The sequence below is a fragment of the Triturus cristatus genome, chromosome 12, assembly GCF_964204655.1.
Source record: "Triturus cristatus chromosome 12, aTriCri1.1, whole genome shotgun sequence".
Taxonomy (NCBI): domain Eukaryota; kingdom Metazoa; phylum Chordata; class Amphibia; order Caudata; family Salamandridae; genus Triturus; species Triturus cristatus.
In genome coordinates this window covers 527,798,066-527,820,212 of record NC_140595.1, presented here as the reverse complement: position 1 = coordinate 527,820,212, position 22,147 = coordinate 527,798,066, and the positions used below count along the sequence as shown (strand labels likewise).

Sequence of the window (22,147 nt, the reverse complement as noted above, 5' to 3'; positions counted from 1 at the left end):
TGTTTGTTAACTATACTAGCGATATTATTGCTATCAATTTGTTTTCTAATTGTGCTGTAAATACTGCACCCTAGAGCACAATAGTTTAAATAAATATTCTGAACTTCCTTTGTGTCTCTTATTTATGTTATTGTGGACAAGTACGAGTGAAATAGCAAAAGGGTGTGTCCTGGAGCAAGACCACTGACTCATTGTCAGTGAAATTGCTCTCCCACCCTTGCAGCTCCACCATTAAGTGAGGCCTCCCCTGAGCCCCTGCACTCTCAAGTGTTGGTGTTCAAGGTCCTCCTCCGCCCGCAGGTTATATCCAGTGGACCTCTGTCTCCTTCTCTCGCTCTGCTTTTCCTCTCCTGCTCCGTTTTACTCGTTTTTCACCCTAATTTTTATCTCTCCCTTTTACTCTCCTTCCATCTCTTTCCTCCTCTTTTCTTGCACTTTTCTGTTTTATTCCACTTTTATTCCACTCTTTCCCACTTTTTTTCCCCTTTTTTCCCCGCCGCTGCTGTTCCTGTGGCCCCTGCCCCCCTACACGACCAGCGTGACCGGCCCAAGCCAGCTCCCGCCTCCCAGCTGTCCAGCCCTCCCCGACCCCTACTAAATCACGGCTGCGGCGGGGACAGGCGAGCAAGACAACTGACTAATTATCAGTGAAATTGCTCTCTCACCCTAGCAGCTCCACCATTAAGTGAGGCCTCCCCCGGGCTCCTGCACTCTCGAGAGTTGGTGTTCGAGGCCCTCCTCCACCCGCAGGTTATACCTGCACCTCATCCCTGGTCGTCCAGTGGACCTCTGTCTCCTTCTCTCGCTCCGCTTTTCCTCTCCTGCTCCGTTTTATTCGTTTTTCACCCTCATTTTTATCTCTCCCTTTTACGCTCCTTCGATCTCTTTCCTCGCACTTTTCTGTTTTATTCCACTTTTTTTATTATTATTATTAGTTAGCTTGTAAAGCGCCTGGTCACTCCAACGAAGTGTCCTCGTGCTAGAACATCAATGAAAAACCTTCCCCACCCTGGGCACAATCACCCTAGCAGAGCCAAGCGATCTCAGATCCCGTGCCAGCCGATAAACTGTAAGAAGACTGTGTATTAGTGCTATTAACTGTCATTTCTGTGCTTAAGTAAAATGTAAACCCTATATTAAATAAGAGGTATAAGAACCACGACTCAAGTCAAGACAATGTCGAGAGGATGTAGAATTGCTGGGACTCCAAGGAACCACCCAAGGTGAGTAGTTAGGGACCTCACGGAGGACGGGTGCAGTGTGGGAACACGACCGGGTACTCGGTACAATTCTATGGAAAAGTCGCGGTTGAACTTTTAGAGTTTAAGGACCCTTCCCAGGGACTACGAAGAAACCCTGTGGAAAATAGAAGGTTGGAGAGCCACCCCACCTGTGGATACAGAGGTACCCATGTTACCTATTCCAGGGAAGCCGGGTGCATAGGTCTGAAGTGGTGTCGGAAACCGCCGTCGGACCTAATGGAGGACTTTGGTGAAGAGCCGCTGCTGGAAGGAAGAAAAGTGTCTGTTGGAATTGGGGATTTTTGTCAAAGAGTACCTGAAAGCAGAGGGGGCAGAGTCTGGGTCACTTAGGTGGTCGGTAGACGAATGCCCACCAATGTTGGGTGAATCAGGTGTATTGATGGAGTTCTTGACTCTGCAGCTAAGGGAACCAGGAGACATCGAGGACAACCAGGGGACTGATAAGAGCTGTCCCACAAAGGATGTCGAGCACTGAGGGGTCGGTGTCCTGCGGGAGCACCAACAAGCCTTGGCAACGGCAACCCACGCAGAAGGTCAAGGATGTGTACGGTTCGGACCAGCAAGGTCAGGAGACTCACCAAACACAGGGGAGTCAGGGAGAGCCTGGAGCAACCAGAAGAGCCCAAGATAAGCAAAGTTGACCCTCAAATGGACCCACAGGCCGGAGGCACAGGACTCTAGAGAGGACCTCGAACGATTTCACCAAACAGCCCACGGAGCACTCGGTATGAGCAGGTCGAAGTTCTTGGTAGGAAATGGTGCCAGAGGCTGGGGCTATTCAGAGCCCAATGCACTTGTTCGGGAAATGGCAACAAGCATATGCACTTGCAAATATACGCGGTGCACAGGGGTTCAGGTATTGGAGCCCCTTGAGGTATTCTGACCTCAAACTTAGTGAGAGGCCAGCTCGGACCTTGAGGGACTTAGAAACCCACCACCTGTGTTTCTGAAGCCTTCGGAGTCCTTAGGAGCTCAGGATCAGCAGACCGCACAGCAGTGTTGAGGTACCTGCGGATGCAGGGGAGTGACTCCTTCACTTCAAGGAAGATATCTTCGGTTGTCCTTGATGCCCTATAGGTCCTGCATGGATCCTGTATGGGGAGGTTACTCCCATGTCCTTTGTCCAGTTTCGCACCTGAGCCAGAGCCAACGGCCCAGGACTGATTTGAACTGGACTATGCACAGGGACACCAAATGTGCCCCTCATGCAGACTTTCAGTCGCTGGCAAGCGCACCAATCCAGCCCTAATACACTAAATCCTGTCTGGGAGGTGGTCACACCTCCCTGTAACAGGATGACTATTGTTCTGCCTTCCCCTGCTCGAGCTTGGCTCAGCAGCAGGAGGGCAGAAATGTGCATCTGGTTGGCAGCAACCATTTTGTGCTGTCCAGGACTAAAAGGCTGGTACCGGGAACACCAGGAACCACACAAAGCTCGCTTCTGAGGGGTGGAATCATACCTCCCACACCGGTTACCACATGGGTGTGGGGGTATGATTCCATCATGTTTGATACCAAACACGATAGGATTAGGTTCAGCCATTTTAGAGTTGTTCATCACGTGGTCATGTAATGCCCCTCTATATGTCGTATATGGCTGCATCACTGACAACCCGGGAGAATGGACTCCGTAGGCTGCAGGGGTGTTCTGCTCATGCAGTTGCACCCTCTCACTTAGAACCGAGCACCCTGCCCTCAGGATTGTAAAGGCCTGCTGGAGGGGTGACCTATAGGTTTTAAGTGCAATGACCCTTAGATTTAATAAACCTATATCTTAAGTAAGTGGTGCATGTACCAACTTACACAGGCTGCAATGGCAGGCTTGTAGGTTCCATTTTGCATGACCTCTCATGGATGGCATAATACATACATCAGCCCAAGTTAGGCCTCTGGGGTACCTATGCCCTGGGTACATGGGTACCATATACTTGGGACTGACCAGGGTACCCCAGTATCCAATCTGGAGTGTACCTAAGTACATAACACAACAGTTGAAGGAGAAAGCAGATAGACCGGGGTCCTAATTAGCTGGATCCCAGTCAGACTAATCAAAAACAGTATTACATTTAGCAGAAAGTGAGGGTAACCATGAGAAGCAGATCCTACTTTTCTACAACTGGCATGGCCAAATAACGTATGTTTTTCTCAGCATCAAACAGTTGCTGTGTCTGCTCCCTACCCCCGCCCTATTACAAACATTGGCATTTAGTGTGCATTGATTAAAGACCAATACGTCAGCACCAATGTAGATGAGGGAAGTGCATGGATCTTCCCCTGTAGTCATTCCATTTTCAACAGATTTTCACCCATTTTTGTCACGCTTCCAGTCCCCCAATTGTGGTGCCTGTTCCACACCTCATTATAATGCAATGTTTTGTTTGGCTGTTGCCAGTCCCAGGGTCATCCAAATCCGCTCCAAACGGTTTTGATCTGTCTCATCCCAGGTGTTTAATAGATACCATTTTGCAGAGGCGCCCATGTAACTCCACATAAGCCATTAATACAGGCAACTACTGACTCCCAAAACTGGTGTATCTCGGGGCACGCTCCATATTATGAAGAAAAATGTGCCGATCTGGCTGCATTGTCTATGACAACCTGCCTCAGTTTCCCTACCCATTTTTACCATGGTGGTTTGTGCATAGTAGGATCAGTGGAGAATCTTTAGTTGCACTAAATGGAACCCCGACCTTATAGCCACCTCCCTTGGTGACGGCAGGCCTCGGCCACTCATCATCCTCTAGGCCTTCTAGATCACACACCCATTGTTCCTGCAGATGTTTTAAGGTATCCGGTGCAATGGTGATCTGTTTTTGATACATGAGGGAAGTTGCCTTGCGAATCATGTAATGGTCTAGTAGTCTGTCCTACAGGGGCGAAGCCTCCAGGAACTTCGCATCTTTCAGCAGTGACACTTGAAAGGCATGTCGTATCTGCAACTAGTTTCAGTGTGAGCCAGTCGGTACTTGCGTTGCAGTTCAACGAAGGGGATTATTCCTCCCGGTTTCCAAAGATCGCCTACACTGGAGAGACCGCTGAGATGCCACTTATCAAATCCAGGTTGTTTTCCTAGTGTACCCAATTTCACCATATCCCAGAGGGGAGTTGCCTGTGTTATCTTGTCCCTCCAGTCAAATGCATGTACTGTTGTGTGCCAGAGGTTAATTGTTACTGAGGTTGGATCCTTAAGAGTTGTGTGTCTCGGTCCGCCATAGATGGCCCTAAGGTATCCCCCTGGTTGCATGGTCTATCTGTCCATTCAGAACACAGGCTTTGTTTATCTCGATTTTGGTCTTAAATGTGTACCCTGTTCTACCGTTACATTGAGTGTTGATAATTCCTCACTAAAAAACGCCCCTGTTTCTCGCAGTACCTCATCTTGTTCCCCTTCAAATTTGATTAGATCCCTCATCAGATCCACATCATAAACTTGCAAATTTTTTGTGTTTTCTCAAATCTGAATCTTTTATCTTTTCTGTTATATATTTTGAACAATTTACATTTTTAATTAATTTGTATAAATCCACTCTACTTAGTGCATAATTAAAATTGGACTCTTGACAGAAAGATAAACCTAACGATAATATTTGTGATTCTATAGCCGTGAAGGTCTCTTCCTCAAGGTACCATTTTAACACATGAAATCATTTCCTGTTGTTTCTCATTCTTCTCCCAGGTCACGTGGTAAAGTTATATGCGTGGTAAAGGCATGCATGGTAAAGGCAATGTGTGGTAAATGATGTGTGGTAAAGGCATTGTGTGGCAATGCCTGCGCTGTAAGGCTGGTTCCCATCTGTGTGATCTCCAGTTTGTTTCAGTTCTGTATTGTTTGATATCATGCCAACAAGGCAACACAAACGTACAACACATAAATATCATCATAAAACATTAAGAACTATTACCTTAATGCATCATTGTTATACTCTGCTATCAATTTAGCCCAAGTGGGCGCACATTCTTTGTAGATATATTTATATTCTAAAGCACCACATATATCTAAATACTAAAATTATTGTGGTCTTGCATGTTAGTCTATATAAACTACGCACATTTGGCCTAAATTAGGCCAATTTCAATCTCCCGTAACCATGATCACTCTCTCTCTGTGATTCCTCTAAATATACTGAAATCGACCTAGTGTTTATCATACTTTAACAACACAAATTCCTAAAAACTACAGGGTCTATAAAGCAAGATTAGGATCAGAATCAACAGAAATGTGGAGAGTGCTGTGTGCCTAGATATCTACAAGCAGTACCCTCAGCCATGAAAAGACATCCTAAGAAGTGTCTCTTCTTCCTCTTTCTCATGTTCAATACCTTTGATAATAATCAGAGGTAAAGTGCAATGTCTGGAGGTGCAATAGTGAGTGTTCTTTTTGTATTTATTTATTTATTCATTTATTTGAGGTTTTATATAGCGCGAACATGACCCGTTAGTGTATCAGAGCGCTTTACAGGGATAAACACGTCGTGTACAGTATATGCATAGGCAGAATACAAGGATGGGGTTAGGGAATTGACCACAGTAGGGCAAAAGCCAGAGCTATATCCAATAAACAGTACAGTACCAAAATCAGTGAGCGGCATGTCAGCAATAAAACAAGGGGAACAATTGATACATGGAGAGGGCCAAGCAATACACTAGATTATCCACAGAACCATAGGCCATGAAAAGGCGGAATGCGCAATAACGGAGAGTTAATGGAGGAATTTGCTCACTAGGAAGGTTTTCACTTCCTTTTTGAAGCACGACTAAGTAGGAATTCTTCTGATGGAGGGAGGTAGCGAGTTCCAGATTCTTGGTGGGGCCCCAGAGAACGCGCCGTTATATGTTTTTACATTGCGGAAGCGGGGTGGTTGGAGCACACGGTCTCTGGAGGACCGGGAGTTTCTGGTTCTCCCAGATATCACAATTTTCTGGGCAAGATACTTCGGGGTGTTCATGTACAAGGCTTTGTGAGTGATGCAGGCCAGCTTGAGCTGGATTCTGCCTTTGAGAGGAAGCCAGTTCAAGGCCTTCAGATGTGGTGAAGTGTGGTCAAATGTTTAGAGTCTAACTGCTGCATTGAGGGTCCGTATAAGTCTTTGTTTGGCCCGATAGGGTAGAGCAGCCGTATTCATTTCTGGAGATAACTAATGCCTGAACTGCATTTTTTAGGTCGGCAGTATCAAGGAAGGGTTTTAGTTTTCTCAAGTAGCTTAGATGGAACCTGGCAGTTTTGGCCATCGAATTGATGTGTTCATGCTTATTCAGGTTGCAGTCCAAGGTTATCCCAAGCGATTTGGCAGAATCCACTATGGATGGCATGCAGTTGAGTGCTGTGATCGAGTTAATCCATTCAGGGATGTCATTGGATTTTTTTGGGGGGGAGATGAGAAGGAAATCCATTTTATGGGCATTCAATTTGAGCTGGTTGTTGGCGAGCCATTGAACATTCAGATTCAGGGCATCATTCAGATGGATAATCTCCTCAAGAGAGAAGATTTTGATGTATATCTGAGTGTCATCGGCATACAAGTGTAAGGAGATGTTGACCGTGCAAAGAATTTCAGCTAGCGGTTCAAGGTAGAGATTAAAGAGGGTAGGGGTCAGAGTAGAGCCTTGAGGGACACTGATAGAGATCGGGGAGGGAGCAGATAGGTTGTTGTTGACTAAGAATTTCTGGGTGCGTTTCTGGAGGAAGAAACCAAACCATTTGATGATGGTACCTCCTAGGTCCATCCTATGTTCGAGGCGTTCAAGAAGTTTCTCATGGTTGACTGTGCCGAAAGCTGAGGATAGATCCAGAAGGATCAAGAGACAGGTTTTGCATTGGTCCAGGGCTAGGAGAGCATTGTCTACGATGTGAAGAATAGTGGTTTCAGTGCTGTGCCCAGGCCTGAACCCAGATTGGAAATCGTCAAGTAAATTGAAATCAGCGATGTGTTGGCTTAGTTGTAGCTGCACACATTTCTCCAGCACTTTTGCAAGAAGAGGAATATTCTAAATAGGTCTGAAGCTGTCTGGAATTTCCGGGTTCACAGTGGGTTTTTTAGGATGGGGATGATTTGCCCGGTTTTCAGGGAGTCAGGTATGGAACCTTGAAGAAGGGAAGCGTTGATAATTGTAGTCCAGATGGGAATGATGAGTGGGGAGGTCGCTGGCAAGCAGTTGGCGGGGAGAGGGTCGTTGAAGTGGGTGTTCGGATTTAAGGAGGCTAGAATTTTAGAGATGGACTGGTCATCATAAAGTTCGAAGTTGGGTGTGTGAAGGCTGAGAAATCAGTAAAAGATTATGGTCTTAGGTGAGTAACAGCTACAGCTCCTGGTGTGGTGAATGTATACAAATACTATAAATGTATACCAAGAAATAAAACAAGAATCTTTATAAGCGTTTGTCTTCATCCATCTTCATCCTGGCTTGCTTTACCTGAGAGCTTATGTTTTTCTACTGTGACACAAGAGACCTCAACATCAACCATCTAGCTTCAGTTTATTCCTGTTCTTTTTATAACACATTGCTCGCCCAGACATTTAGAAATCTTTCAATAGAGTGGAAAGGAGTCTGAAGATTTGGAGGCTTGAATGCTTTTCAGGTTTTAAAAAGATATTTTCCCTTCCACGAAAGGTGCCATCTCCTTGTTATATGCTCTGTTATTGATTACGCTCAGTGGCGTCACTAGGGTTGGTGTCACCCGGTGCGAGTAACTCATGGTGTCACCCCCTCACGACTTACCGCATGGACCTCCTCCGCTCCGAGTCCGCCAGTGGACACAGTTGGCAAATAACGGGACCATACAGAATCCTTAGTAACATTTGTAAATGTAGGTCAGGGCAATCACTACTGCTATGATTTAAAGCGCCAAGAAACTATACCGTTCACGTTGTATTTTATAGGAAGAAGGGAACTCTTCAGCCAGGAGTGCTGCAAGGATGCAACTGATGTGGGTGGGGCGGGCTGATACAAAGCCAGGGAGGGATGGTGGATGCTTCAGGTGGAAGCAGAGGGTGGTCTGAGTTACTGGGTATCAGAGCACGGGTGGTCGCAATGCAAGTTGTTCGTGATGCATGATGTAACGGCGCTACAGCACTCCTTCCTCCATTATCAAGTCCAGAGAAGTAGGTTATAGATCAGGGAGGGGGCCGAAATGACAGGAGATGGGGCGGCTCTCTTTGTAACATGAAAGAAGCTCAGGTTTGAACACTAAAAATTGATCTAAAAGTCATAAAAATGCAGTTTGAACATATTGAGAAATCGCATGTAAAGTGAAAGAACGGGTAAAATTGCAAGCTTGAATGCAGCTATTCCCCCTGCTCTGCGGGCCCTGTCTTTGTGCAGCAACAGGATGATATAGCAGCTTCCAACAAAAATCTAATTGTCTTTCGGAACTTTTGCAGTCCTTGTTGTTTAGCAATAAAAGTGCGCTTCTTTGTTGCGACATGAAAAATGAAAGCAGGGGAAGCCCTGTCAATCAGGCCCGGCTCCAGGAATTTTTTGTTGGGTGGGCCAAGGGTGCATTTGGGTGGGCCACCGCGGACCCAATTTGTTTTCTTCTAGCCTACAAGCCCTAGATTAGATTATATCTACTTGCAAACAGTCACCAGTATACAACGGATCAATTCTGTGTGTATACAGAGCATGTGGAGAGTTATTTGAAAGTAAGAGCGATGTCTGGAATCTGGATGTAAGTGCAAACCCTTAAATTCCAACAGGCCAGGTTTTAACACAAGTACTTCCAGGCCCGATTATCCACTTTTCGACAATCCCACTCCTGTGTACCTTATCTCACAGCTGACCTTCGGGCCCCAGCCCCATATCAGCCCCATCCAGCTCTACTTTCATTATTCCCGTAAAAAACATTAGCAAAATCACCTTCAAACTTAAAACATTAAATATAGCAGTAAATATAATTAGCACGCACTTTAAAATATGTTCCACAGTTGCCCTAATGACCTGATTGCTAATTAAATAAAAACAGAAAGGCAATGACAGGGCCGGTTTTCTCGCTAGTATGTAATTCAGTCTACAGGGAATGTCACATGAGCCAATGAGGATTACAAGATGTAGGAATCACATGGCATCCATACTGGTGGGCAGTAAATTTAAAGAGGGTTTGGGCTGGGGAAGCACAAACTCAGGATTTAAAGCATACCGTAGTGGTTGGGGCTTGGCTTTACTAATAAAAATGTATATCGGCCCAAACTCTTTTTAGCAACATTAAAATAATGAAAGACTGGGGAATTTCTAACTTTATAGTAACACAAAAAAAGTGAAGTTCTAACTATACCATTCATGTTTGTCTGCAGCTCTTTGACGACAGTTCATAGCCACTGTCCAATGTTAGGATTGTAACTTTTGAACTGCAAGTAACACAAGAATCTCTGTGACAAAGACAGTAACCCACTGAGCTATCCAAATAAAATACAGTTTATCTGCATTTCAAAACTACCAACAGGCAAAGGACTGCTCTCCAGCAGGATCATTAATCACCAGTTGTCTGGACATGTTTTATTGTTGCCTTGCATCCATGGCCATGATAATGTGCCTTGCTGGGCCTGTGCAGATTTTTAAAATAAAAACAAACAGTAACACATTCTCTGACCTACTCCAGTACTCCTTGTGTCCTAGCCTGATCTGATGAGCAGCTGCAGGAGTCAGGAAAGGTGAATCAGAAAAACAAACTTCTTTTCTCAAATGCTGAACAGAAATGGATGGAAATATCCACGCAGCAGCACAGGACGGTAGGCAAAAGTTACTCGGTGTCAAATAGGCAATAGTAATACCAATGTCATTAATAGGCCACAGTACTACACAGCCATAGCAAGAAGTTAGGGCGATGTACTCTTAATTCCCACCGCTCGGCTCTCAGTGTCTCCTAAATTGCTCTCTGGTGCTCATGACAGAAACGTCTCGAACAATACTGCTAATTGGAAGACTGCTTCATGGGAGGGCGGGGGAGACGCAGGGGGTGTCAATGCCGTCGAGAGAATGTCGTCGAAAACAAAGGAACTTCCAAAATATTAATATTTGTAAATGTTTCCAAGTTTGACATGTTACAGATAAGTACAAATGAAGGGCTGTATATAGCTGGACTCTGGTGTGCGCTGCTCGCTGTTGTGCAGTCCGCGTGAGCCACGTCCATTTCAACGCCTTGTAGAGGGTAGTATTACCGTAGTAAGCGCTATATAAATACAATTACAGTCTTTTAAATGTCACATTTATTTAGCAGTTTAGCAGCACCGCTGGAGGAAAGCATTCCTGTGTGAAGGCATGTTTGCAGACTGAATTGTACAAAAAAGCAATGACTGTTTGCCATGAACACTGAGGGAATTATAGACCCACTGCCGAGCCCGTCAGATCTCTCTCAATAGACCCACTGCCGAGCCCGTCAGATCTCTCCTGCCCACCCTGAACGTTTCATTTGACCCTCAGTGCCCATGAAATCTCATGACACGTCCCTCACCAGACCCATCACACAGCCTGTCAGATATCCCTCACCAGACCCATCACACAGCCTGTCAGATATCCCTCACCAGACCCATCACACAGCCTGTCAGATATCCCTCACCAGACCCATCACACAGCCTGTCAGATCTACCTCTCAAGGCCCATCACACAGCCTGTCAGATCTCCCTCACCAGACCCATTACACACCGTGTCATCTCTCTCTCGTCAGATCCACCGCATAGCCCGTAAGATCCCGACTGCACCCCGTGCATCTTATTGGAGGCACCCTTACCTCTCCTGCACATCTCCCCGTGACCTCCCTTACAACATTCTTCGCACACCCTAGATCTCCCTTCAATTATGCCCATCAGTGACCTGACGTACATTCCTGTGAGAGCACACTCCCCAAATCCCAGGTATGTCACCGGATCACGTACGTGTCGTTAGATCTCATCTCACTCGATGCACTCTGTACACCACCATACGTTTCCCTGAGATAAGGGATGGTTAACATGGCCTTTTTTGTAATCTTTAATTTATCTAATTGCTATACACTAATCTTTTAACTGTAACAAGGGCGCAACCCCTTAAAAGAACAACTATGGTATGGGTGGGGTAAAGTTATATTTGGGGAAAATCATTAAACATTATAATACGTATGTGAAACATTAATGCATCATTACACTACCTACCTCTCAGCCTGGAGACGTAGATTAAATAAACTGGGCGCTTGATTACAAAGTGCACGACTTCTAATACCAAAAAAAATATAGTGATGTCCAAACATCTGATTTGAAGAAAATGATGGTTCCAGTTTGTGATAATTAGGTCCACTCTGCAGGTCCGCATGCTCAGAGGCTAATGCATGTATCCCCTCCAGGGATCTGTGTCTAACTCCATGATCATGGGTTCGAGGTGTACTCAGCCATTCATCCTCCCGAGGTCGATATTACGAGGATAACTGAGTTGGGTAACAAACACCCGTCAGCTGTCCAGAGCGTCGTCTTTGGTCCGCTGCTGCTGGCAAGATGGCGAACGTCCCGACAACTCGCAGGGCAGGCATTCTGTAAGAAGTGCGGGGTACATCAACCCCACAAAGTAACCCATACAAGAAGGGGGTGGATTCCCTCTGTGCCCAGGGACAGGGGCGATACGATCGTAAGGAGAGCGGGTATGGTGGTCAAACAAAGCCCATTTTCCAAGGCCAAGACTACGAAAAAGGCTAATGTTAAGATTGGAACGCGCGGAGTCAAACTGCAGGTCCCAGAGGATGCTGGACATCAAAATATGTAAACAAGTTACACTTGGGCAGAGACAAGAAGAGAAAGGGCCGAGTTAACCAGTTCTAAGCTCCATCTTCGTGATCCATGTGCGGGAGCGCCTAGGAACCCATATGTGATGAATGTGCGCTCTGTAATACATATGTTTTGCTCTTTTATGTTACACTCTGTCATATGTGTAAACCTGCGGGGGGCCGGGGCGGTCAATAACAATAATAATATCATATTTAAATAGCAATTACTCTGACAGGCTTGCAGCTTCGAAGTGCTGCTATGTCTCGACAAACACACTCACCTGCTCAGTTGGTGTTGGTGGCACGTGGCAGACAGTGGGGGGGGGGGGGGGGGGGGGGCTAGCCTTAAACCAGGTTCCGCTCCGGCTCTGTGGCTCTGTCCTGTCCTTAAAATAAAATTAAATTATAGTGGCGACGGCGACGTGAGAGACCTCCTCACCTCCCGAGTCCTCGGCGCCCCTCGTGATGCCAAGTCACGTGCACTTGGGGCCCAATGCGCATGCGGGATTCGGATTCCCGTATTCCAAAACATTAAAATAACATCGCCGACTGCACCCCTCTAGTGACTACGTCACTGCCGAGGCGCGCAGACGCGGCGGAGGAGGAGACAGTGCGCGCTGCGCACAGAGGCACCTCCTCCTGCTCAATAGAAGTTATGTTTGCGTCGTCGTTGCGTTTCTGGTTTGTTCTGCAGTACTGCTCTGCAGTCTGCACCACACCACAGCGACCGGACCGGCCCTTTGGTGTCACCCCCGTGAGGGTGTCACCCGGTGCGGTCCGCACCCCCCGCACCCCCATAGTGACGCCACTGATTACGCTACACACCCCCGGGCAAGCTACATATCCTTTTGGGAACAGGTTCTTGGGCGTGATATCACCGAAGAGGAGTGGAAAAACGTTTGGGGTGACATCACTAAACATAACAAGTCCTTGGCTTTGAGGGAGGCACACTACAAGACACTGCTAGATTGGTATATTTACTCTACCAAGTTAAGGCGGATTTTCCCTGACACCTCAGATCTCTGCTGGCGAGAATGTGGGCTGCAGAGAGATTTCCGACACATCTGGTGGGATTGTCCAGGTATTCGGCCTTTCTGGGAGGAAATCCTTTCACATATCAAAGATTTGCTGGGGTACCCCATTCCGACCACCATTGAGGGGGCACTATTGGGCATCCGGGACCCGGCTTTGGAACACCAAACGAAAGCTGATAAGGTGATACTGTGGGCTTGTTTGGGGGCGGCGAAACTTACGATAGCAGCAGCTTGGAAAAAGGCAGACACACCAGCGACGTCGTTGTGGCATGACCGTCTGTGGAGAATCCTCTCTATGGAACGCCTCGCAGACATCTTCAGAGATGATTACAAGACTTTTGAGCTTAAATGGGGTTCCTTGGTCACCTATCTCTCACGAGGCCTACCCTCCGCGGTATGTCCGCCTTCCATAAGGGCTATGCATCTCTTCCAATTTAGCCTGCTTCACAGCGGACCTGGAGGTTATAATCCACACACACTGATGGGTCACGACCACACTTTTACTACCCAACTCTATAGAGAGATCTATATTGCCCAATATTACACCATGCGACACCACCAGGGAAGGGGAGGGGGCAGTTTTTTTGGGGGGGGGGGTTGTTTTCATAATCTTGTTGAAGAACTTTCTCTAGAAACGTGTCATTTCAAAACAGGCATCTTCTACATTGTATGTGGGGGTTTGTATGGTCTCTGGGACATTTGAATCTGAGTTTTAATTAGGTGTATGCTTCCGATCCCGGAGCCTGTGCACTCTACTGTACAAATGTGATTCTTTTTGACTTATGATGCTCAATTAAAAGAAATTTGATTTTTTTTTTTAAATGATATTTTCCAATTCTTACAATATTATTTTATAGTTAGTGGAGGAATAATGTACTGATCCGAGAAGGGGCTTCCTGCCTTTATTAGGATAGAAAGGTTATTTGACAGGTGGACTTGATCAATTGCTGAAACATGTGGCACTATAGGGGCAAATAAGGGGTGCAAGTACGTTTCTATTCATCTCTAGTGCCCCTTAATATCATCATTACAATTCTTCTTACTGCATCATGTTGACTGGGATTTTTCAGGTGACATAGGGCCATTTTGAAGGAAAGTGAGGATGTTTGGCAATAGGTTTGTGAAAAACAAACCTAATGATCAGGCCAATTGAGTAAATTGATCTCAATGCTTATTTGATGGCATAATAAAATACTTGATAACATAGTTAATCTGGTCTGTCCTAGCCCTCTTCATTGCATTGCAAGAAAGGACCAGGTCTGAGGCTAAGTCAATAATATTTGTTAGGGTTGGCCAGAGTGTACATTGCACCCAGATAAAGTTATCTTGTTTATACACCAAACACGAAAAGATGAGGAACTAGGATTTGGAGGCATATGAAAATGAGAATCAAGTGTTCACCCAGAATCACCGAACAATGGGAGTGAAAAAATACCAATCCAAAGAGGGCAGCTACCAGTGTGAAGCTCGAAAAAGTCTCTGCTGTTTTACTGCAATTGTGATCGGCTGCAAGCAAAATAGGCTCAACAGTCCTGCTAGTGGGAATCACTGACAAGAAGGCACAGCCGGGTACTTCCTTTGGTGAAAGAACAAAAGACCCCAAAGGACATGTGTAGGAACACCTTAGTGCAAGCAGCGAGGAACTGTGGCATGGTGCTCTGTGTAAGTGGCTTGCTGATTTGCTTTTCCAAACCTCTCTAACATGATAATTTTTTCCTAAATTTAGGTTGCATTCATACACATTTACTCCCATCATTCTTGATTTGTTAATACTCACATTTTTGTCTTAAATGTTTTCATGCTATTCTTACAAGCCAACTGACTCCTCCACAGAGAAATGGGAAAATACAAACACAGACACAGTGTGAGCATATGTATTCAATCATAGAGTCTCAACGACTTCTACATCAACAGTAGACATAGATCACATACAATCATTGCTATACCAAATTTCTTAGGGAAAAAACAACACAATGATCAAGTTTTATACATTTAATAAATTAATAATCATTTCTTATAGTCTGCTGATAATTACAATTGTTGCATACACTCTTAAAGACAGTAAAAAATAGTTTAAACAATGCATCATCAATAAGCATACAAAATAAGTTAAGCAGTACAAACAAAAGTTGCATTTAAATCCCAGCAACAACAAACGTGTCTCAGTCCCATAGGATATGGTCTCATCAGTCCCATAGGATATGGTTTCCCTTGTCCCCCACTTTGTCTGTAAATATGGCAGGAGCCAGAAGAACTGTTGCACTTATGTCTGGCCCCTGGAAACCTGAATAGAATCATGTTGGACCAAATAAGACTTTTACTATTCTTATTGCAGATTTAGCGACATTTTCACATTATAAGACACTGGTAATGGTTATTTGTTGCCACAGGCTTAATCCAAAATTTCATTTCTATTGCTTAAGCTACTTCTTATACTTATTGATAAGGATTTGTTTTAAATATGTTTCACTGTATGCAAAACTGTTATTATTAGCTGACTATGTGAAATAATTTCTAATTTATGAAATTTGTGTAACTTAACTGATTGAGTCATTTATACCTTTAAACATTTGTTATAGCAAAAACGCTACGGTGGTATTTTGGTGTAATATATAATGATAAGGCCCAACCACCACTAGCTTCACAAGGGATCATCCCCTGATTGTGTTGAGATATGTTCCAGCACTAGCTCAAAGTATGAAAATGCATTACATTTATTTAAATCAAACATTAGATATATGCAACATTACCTACAACAATATTCAACTTGATTATTCTGTACATTTACCCTATTGTAAAACGGTAAGTTTATTTAAAAAACTCAGAATACTGTGTATTATGTAGGTGCTTTTAGATTCTTGTAATACATATTTGTTTAATATATAAAGATTCCTAAAGGTATTATATCGTTCTGGTTTCTAATAAATAATTTACAAGTCATCACACAGTTTATAGGGCACTTCAGTAAAAGCTTGCTGAAAAGGTGATGCTTAAAATATGTTAACAGTAGCAAGTAAATACATGCAATACAATATTTGGGTATTACAAGCACTCACAGAGGAAGGCGGAGAAAACGCTAAGGAACCTTACAAAAGACAGTGGGGTTCGTTTAGACATCGGCATATGGGCTCTCAGCAGTGGCCTGCCTGCCTGCTATAGTTAGACTTCCCTGAAGCCTTACAGAGGTTCTTCACTGAAAGTGCATCCTTTGCCACGGTGGGAGCACTTTAATAAAACTGTGTAACACCAGATGTTCCATCATACAACGGGGACACGGCAGACTGGTCAGCGTTTTTCACATTTCCCATGATCGTATCCCCAAAGACAGGATTTCTTTTTGAAAATCTTAAATCAGTGTCTCTGGTGTGGTGGAGTGCTCCCAGGGCATGGGGGATACCCGTCAAAACTTAGCGGCTCCCACCTTACTCTCAAATGACAAATTTAGCACGTTTTATATGTTGTGAGTTGCCTTGTTTTTAAGTAAGATCTCAGTGCTGCTTTCAAATTCTAGTGAATTAAGATATCCAATGAGCTGGGTGCCCCCATTTTCTTCTCTCAGTATCGACTAACTTGTTTCCTGAAAGATATTGTCCATTTTGCGCACACCTTACCTGTCGACCAGACTCTTGTGAGATAAGATGTAGGTGACAGATGTGACTGGTACCTTAACATTTTGGAAAGTAAGAGATCATATGATTCCATCCCAACCTACTTAATTCCCCATGCATTTATTTCTCAACTGGCCATTAAGGGTTGTGTGAATAATTGATTCAAGCGCTGCTGGTGCAGTAGTTTGATATGTAATTCATGAAAGCCCACAATCCCTATTTAAAAAGCTTGTTCCAGTTTTCTTATTTTAGTCCAGTAGTCACTGCGAAATGTAATTAATGAGAAAATGAAGTAGCTGCTTAACTGTAACAATGTATTACAGCTGAGAAGTGATGTCACAATGCCTCCTTCCTTCGAGGTCCAGCAGACAATGTCAAATACAGGCCAGGGATGAAAATTACAACTGATTCGGGCCTATAATATGGGTTCAGGGCCTTTAACAACCAGTATAGCCCTTTTCAGAGGCTATATTAACACAATGAAAATGAGAACTTGCTTCTCTGATCTGTTTCTCTAAAATGAACTGTCATTAGCAAAAATGTGGCATTCGTGGCAGTATATTTATGTTATGCGTGGCTCCATTTCATTACGGGAAAGCAGGAATTTCTATTACAACATATATGATTATTTTTAAAATTGACTTACATTAAATTTATAGAATATTTTTTCACATCAAATTACTGCTCTATTATTGTGTTTAATTTTGCCCCACAGATTTCACATGTTTTCTGTATATTTTCAACCACACTCGTTCATATTAAGAAGCAAGAGAAAAGGGATTTGAGATGTTTTTTAGGAAGGGTATAGGCGTAAACATGTATTATATGGAATAAAATACCTAATGCTGGATGTTAAAAGGATATTGCCAATCCTCCTAAAATTCTTTGACCTTGTAAAGGATCTCTTCTGTGCCTTATAATGTACAGTGCCAATTCATGGATGCACAATGACATGCTACACACAGTTATAAACATGAGTGAACATTTTAAGTACATTTATGAAGAGTAAAAGGGGAGGAAAGGGAGTGCTCTATTTTTTTTACCAGGTTTCGCTGTAGTTTATGACCTTAGTTGAACTTGCAATTGCGTCGAGAAATTGTGCATTCAAATGCTCATAATCTTTCTGTTTACGTTTTTAATTGATACCCATTGTATTTTTTCTAGGCCCCAGTGCCTGGTCTTGACTGGCCCACCCAACTTCCGCCCAGCTCTTGTGGATTTTGTGGGAACCTTCACCAAAAAGTTGAGTCTAATGATCTGCGCAAATATATTAATAGTAAGTATATGTTTTGTTTTTCTAGCTTGCATAATGTATTCTACGTATATTGTTTATTTCCAACCCTTTAATGCATGATTTACACACTCACCCTTTTCCGCAACTTGAATGATGCAGTTTTATTTTACAGCCTCAATAGCTGAGATATCCGAATTGACGCTGCCACCCCACACAGCACTGTAAGATTGCAAGCTACAACCACGTAGTACCCTGACTAGACAATACAAATGTAGGTTTTTCCTACAAATCAGCCATCAGGGAGGAGGATGGATGCTAGCGGCCATACATCTGACATTTATGGTGGGCACATTAATAAAATCACAGAGTAAAACAATTATGCTACATCTAAAAGACACTGAGGTAAAAATCCACAGAGGTTTAGCTTGCGGAGAACATATTGCGACTAGGAAGGTAGACAAACATTCTGCGCAACCAGGTGCCCAGCAAAACAGATCAAGGACCCATGGAGGCGGAACCTTTCAGCTTCTTTACAGTGTTCAAAGCCACATGATGGAAGACACAGATTCAAAGCAAGGCTACCTGAGCTTCGGGCTTCAGCGGCGTGAAGGACTAGCCAAGAAGAGGCAACAGAAGGTTAGGGGGGGACTAAGATTCAGACTCTAGGAAAAAGATGATCGAAGAGGGATTGAAATGATCAGTCTTCGAGTCTTCTTGGTGCTGGTCTTCAGTGCCTTCTCTGGTAATGTTTCAGAGGCACAGCACAGGAAAAGAAGTGTTATTTTGGGCAAATCACACTTACAAATGAGAGAGTATTATCGACTTTACGGAAACTGAAGTTATAATGAAAACATATGCTATCTGGAAGAAAGCATTGAAAGGCACCTCAGAGTATGTTAGTGTGCCTCTTTCTGCTTTTTAAAAAAACCCTTTTTATTGGTTTTAAGCATTAACAGAGTAAAGCAGACCGCATGGCAGAATAAATAAAACAATGCTGTTCAAAAACAATTCCAAGAGACATGTAGATTCCACTATTGATCCCAAAATGTGTGGTATTTTGAGGGTATCCCCTTGATGAGTAGACGATTTTTTCCACATTGGCACAGTAGAAGTCTATTCCTTCTGTCCATTCTTTGAGAGAGTAACGAGCCTTTTTCAAGGATGCATTTGCAACTGGCAGGTCCTCAGTTCAATTCCTGGAAATTAGTATTATTGTGTTGAAAAGCGTGTTAATACAGTTCTTTAGAGTGATTCATAACTGAACAATTTTCAGCAAAAAAGTGAAAAATATCAAGTGGTCCTGCTCTTCATGCTACTTTTAATAATGGTGTCAGTCCTTGTATCTCAAACTTGGCTAAAGTGCACACCCAATATGACGAGGAAAAAAACAGAAAAATGAGGGGAAGAAGCGGAATATTGTCTCTTTTCTAAATTTTTACTCCTTGTTTCTTATATCTTGGGGCAACACTAGGGCCCACGGAAGCAGAAAATACAAGAACTCACAAGCAGCGGACACGTCAAGTGGCTGAACAAGAGGAAGATCAGATCTTTTTACTGTGGTCTGATAGCCGATGACTTGCGAAATGGCGCCCAGATGCTGATGCAGGTAAACGTCGAGATTTACAGACCAAAGATTTGGGCTGGTGCTCTAGGGTCTCGAGTAGCATTCCTTATCCGAGACTCCCATCTTACGGGATACCTCTATCATCCACTGGTTGGAGATCCACACCTCGGACCTTCAAACTTGTGTTCATTTTCAGAGTATTATGTTGTGCTATGCACTTTTAATGTAGCACCTTGTTGACTGTGTCCCTGTCTCTTGCTGCTGCCCAGTGTCTCATAAGGTTGTAGCACTCCCTGTGTCTGCCTGTCGTTATCCTTCATTCCATAGTGCCATAGGACCTTTGGGTTGATTTGTTTCTCTTCCTTTGGAAAGTGTTTCCTTGCTACAGTTGTCTCTGTCTTCTTAAGGGGGGGCATGCACTGTTGGTCTCATACTTTGTATTAATCCAATTCTCCTCACATTTGTCTGCAGGCTGTAGATCACCTTTATTGAGGTTTCCTTGTGGCTTTCCAATTGCCTCCACATGTTGACAATTGATGCATGAATGCCTGAACTATTAGATCGAGGGGTGGGTTGTTATATGCATGTCAATGTCATTTGGTTTCTTGAGCGTACTGTGTAACCAGCAGTGCTTACTTTGAGTGGGTGGTTGCAGGTAGGGTCCATCTGAAGTTATTTTTGGAGACCAGGGCTAATTTTTACTCATCAGACTGACTCAGAAAAAAGGGAGAGAAAGGCAGAAAATGGGAAGAGAAAAAGTGGACATCAGTGACAAAAGGAGAAAGCAGGGTTCAGCAAGAACCTGCAATGACAATGGTGGTGGTGGATGAAAGAGGCTGGAGGTGGATTCAAGAGTTGATAGCCTTAGTATTCGTCAACCCTGGGATTCAGCAGCACCGGCAGTAGCTTCTGAGCAAACCTTTGGACCGGCACTTTTTATTTGAGAAATTAGCCACTGAACCCCAGTGTGTTCAACATTGACATACAAGTGCTGAATCAATGCCAGTGTTTCAGGATACGCAAGTGGGATATTTTTATGGGTCCATGTAATGTTTCTTTTTCTTTTTGATTTTTTTTCTGGAGAAACAATCACATGCTAACTTCAGATTCTTTAATTTAAGTAAATCTTTCCCTCTAGCCTTTAATTTATCCTGAACCTTAGCCTAACCCCTTAACTTACACTTACCTGTACCCATCTTAATTTCTTCTTCAGTGTTTCTGTTTAAGATTTTTTTCTGCCCAGTGATGTTGCTATCTCAAGAGTGTTTTCCCAAAATAAATGATACCACATTTACGAACAAAGGGGAATATTTACAATATTTTGTCTGCCCTGCGTCAAAAGAAAAAGGCAGGAATGCGCCATATCTATAAGCCTGTCCTTTCTGCCAGCGCATATACTGTAGCCGAACGCCAATACAAGCACCCTTGCACCATTGTGTGTTATTGGCATGATTGTGTTTTTGCTGGAAGGGGCACCTTGCTACACAAAAACAATCAAAGGAGACATTTTCCTCGTGCTATGTGTGCTACAGAATGCAGCCCATGTGGAAAGAGAAAAAAAAACTAGGAGAAATTTAAACATTTCTTCTCGTTATGCCTGCTTTGGGAAGACTTTAGTTTCGGCACTGCCCCAGATTTACGCTATATTGTAAATTTGGGACATTGTAAAAAACCATGAGTGTTGCTTGGGAACACCCATGGAACGCCCTTTTCTCTCAGAGTAAGGCATTGCCTTACTCCATATTTACAAGGCTAGGAAATCCATGCAGAATGGCTTATCGCGCCCTTGTGAATATGGGCCAGCACACTGTGCCCCCGCAGCATCACAAAAGTGATGCTTTGGCGGCGTAAAAGTGCTGCAGGGGCATTGTATATATGTCCCCAAGAATCTAAATATATAAATTAAAATCATAAATCTACAGTTTACCCAACTCCTTTGGACACCAATGGTTAAAATGGATGTCCACACTTTTTAGTGAAAAAAAAAACAGAAAAGGGACCACCAAGAGTAGGATTGGGAGAAGGGTTTAAACCGATTTTGACTGATTTTCTGTAGTTGCCTGCAGTGACACCACTTTGAAACTGAGGGAGGCAAAGCACTTTAAGGGCAGGCATATATATATATTTGTCTCTTTTTTTAAGTCTTTTATTCTCCTCCCTTTAAAAAAAGCAGGCGGTGTCATAGCTGGAAAGGCTTATGGGCACGATTTGGGGGTCCTTTACATTGTCCATGGAGCAATGAGTGGTGGTGACTGCATTCTGTAGAGATGAGCTTATGGAACCAACACTGACCGCAGACTGTAGTCTTGTAGGTTAGTGCCCCGCATGCATCGTTTCTCTGGGCCTTCTTCCTGTGTGAATACTCTCCCCTTGCTTGAGTTAAAGGGCTGGTGGGGGTCTCTGGAACCTAATATCACCAAGGACCATGAGGTGGGCTGTGCTCTGGGTTGAGGTGGTGCTGGGCGTGGAGGTAGAGTGGGTGATGGCAGGTTTCATGCAGCCCTTCCTTATCCTCTCTGCCGCTGCACTCTTGGCAGTGTTTTCCTTTGCTTCGGGGACCTCTGCTTCCCATGTCTTGATACTCATAGACCGATTACCTTCGTGTCCGAATGTTCCCTTCTTAGGACCCCGCGGCCTGGTCAGTTCTTTTGTATCTACATATAGTAGCTCTTTCTTTGGCTCTCTCCCTATAGGAGCACTGCACTGGCTGGGAGATCCCAGC

General features: G+C 44.0%; 1 protein-coding gene and 1 pseudogene across 2 annotated transcripts in view; both read left to right on the top strand.

Annotated features, from left to right (window-relative positions):
* The window catches only part of SLC12A3 (solute carrier family 12 member 3), a 297,158-nt gene that overhangs the window by 187,998 nt on the left and 87,013 nt on the right, over positions 1-22,147 (top strand). For both annotated transcript variants that reach the window (XM_085637358.1, XM_085637357.1), the window contains exons 16-17: positions 17,792-17,903; positions 19,333-19,467. In XM_085637358.1, the coding sequence (XP_085493484.1) occupies positions 17,792-17,903; positions 19,333-19,467 (247 nt within the window). The remainder of the gene's footprint in view (positions 1-17,791; positions 17,904-19,332; positions 19,468-22,147) is intronic.
* LOC146776196 (large ribosomal subunit protein eL42-like) lies at positions 11,720-12,040 on the top strand (annotated as a pseudogene).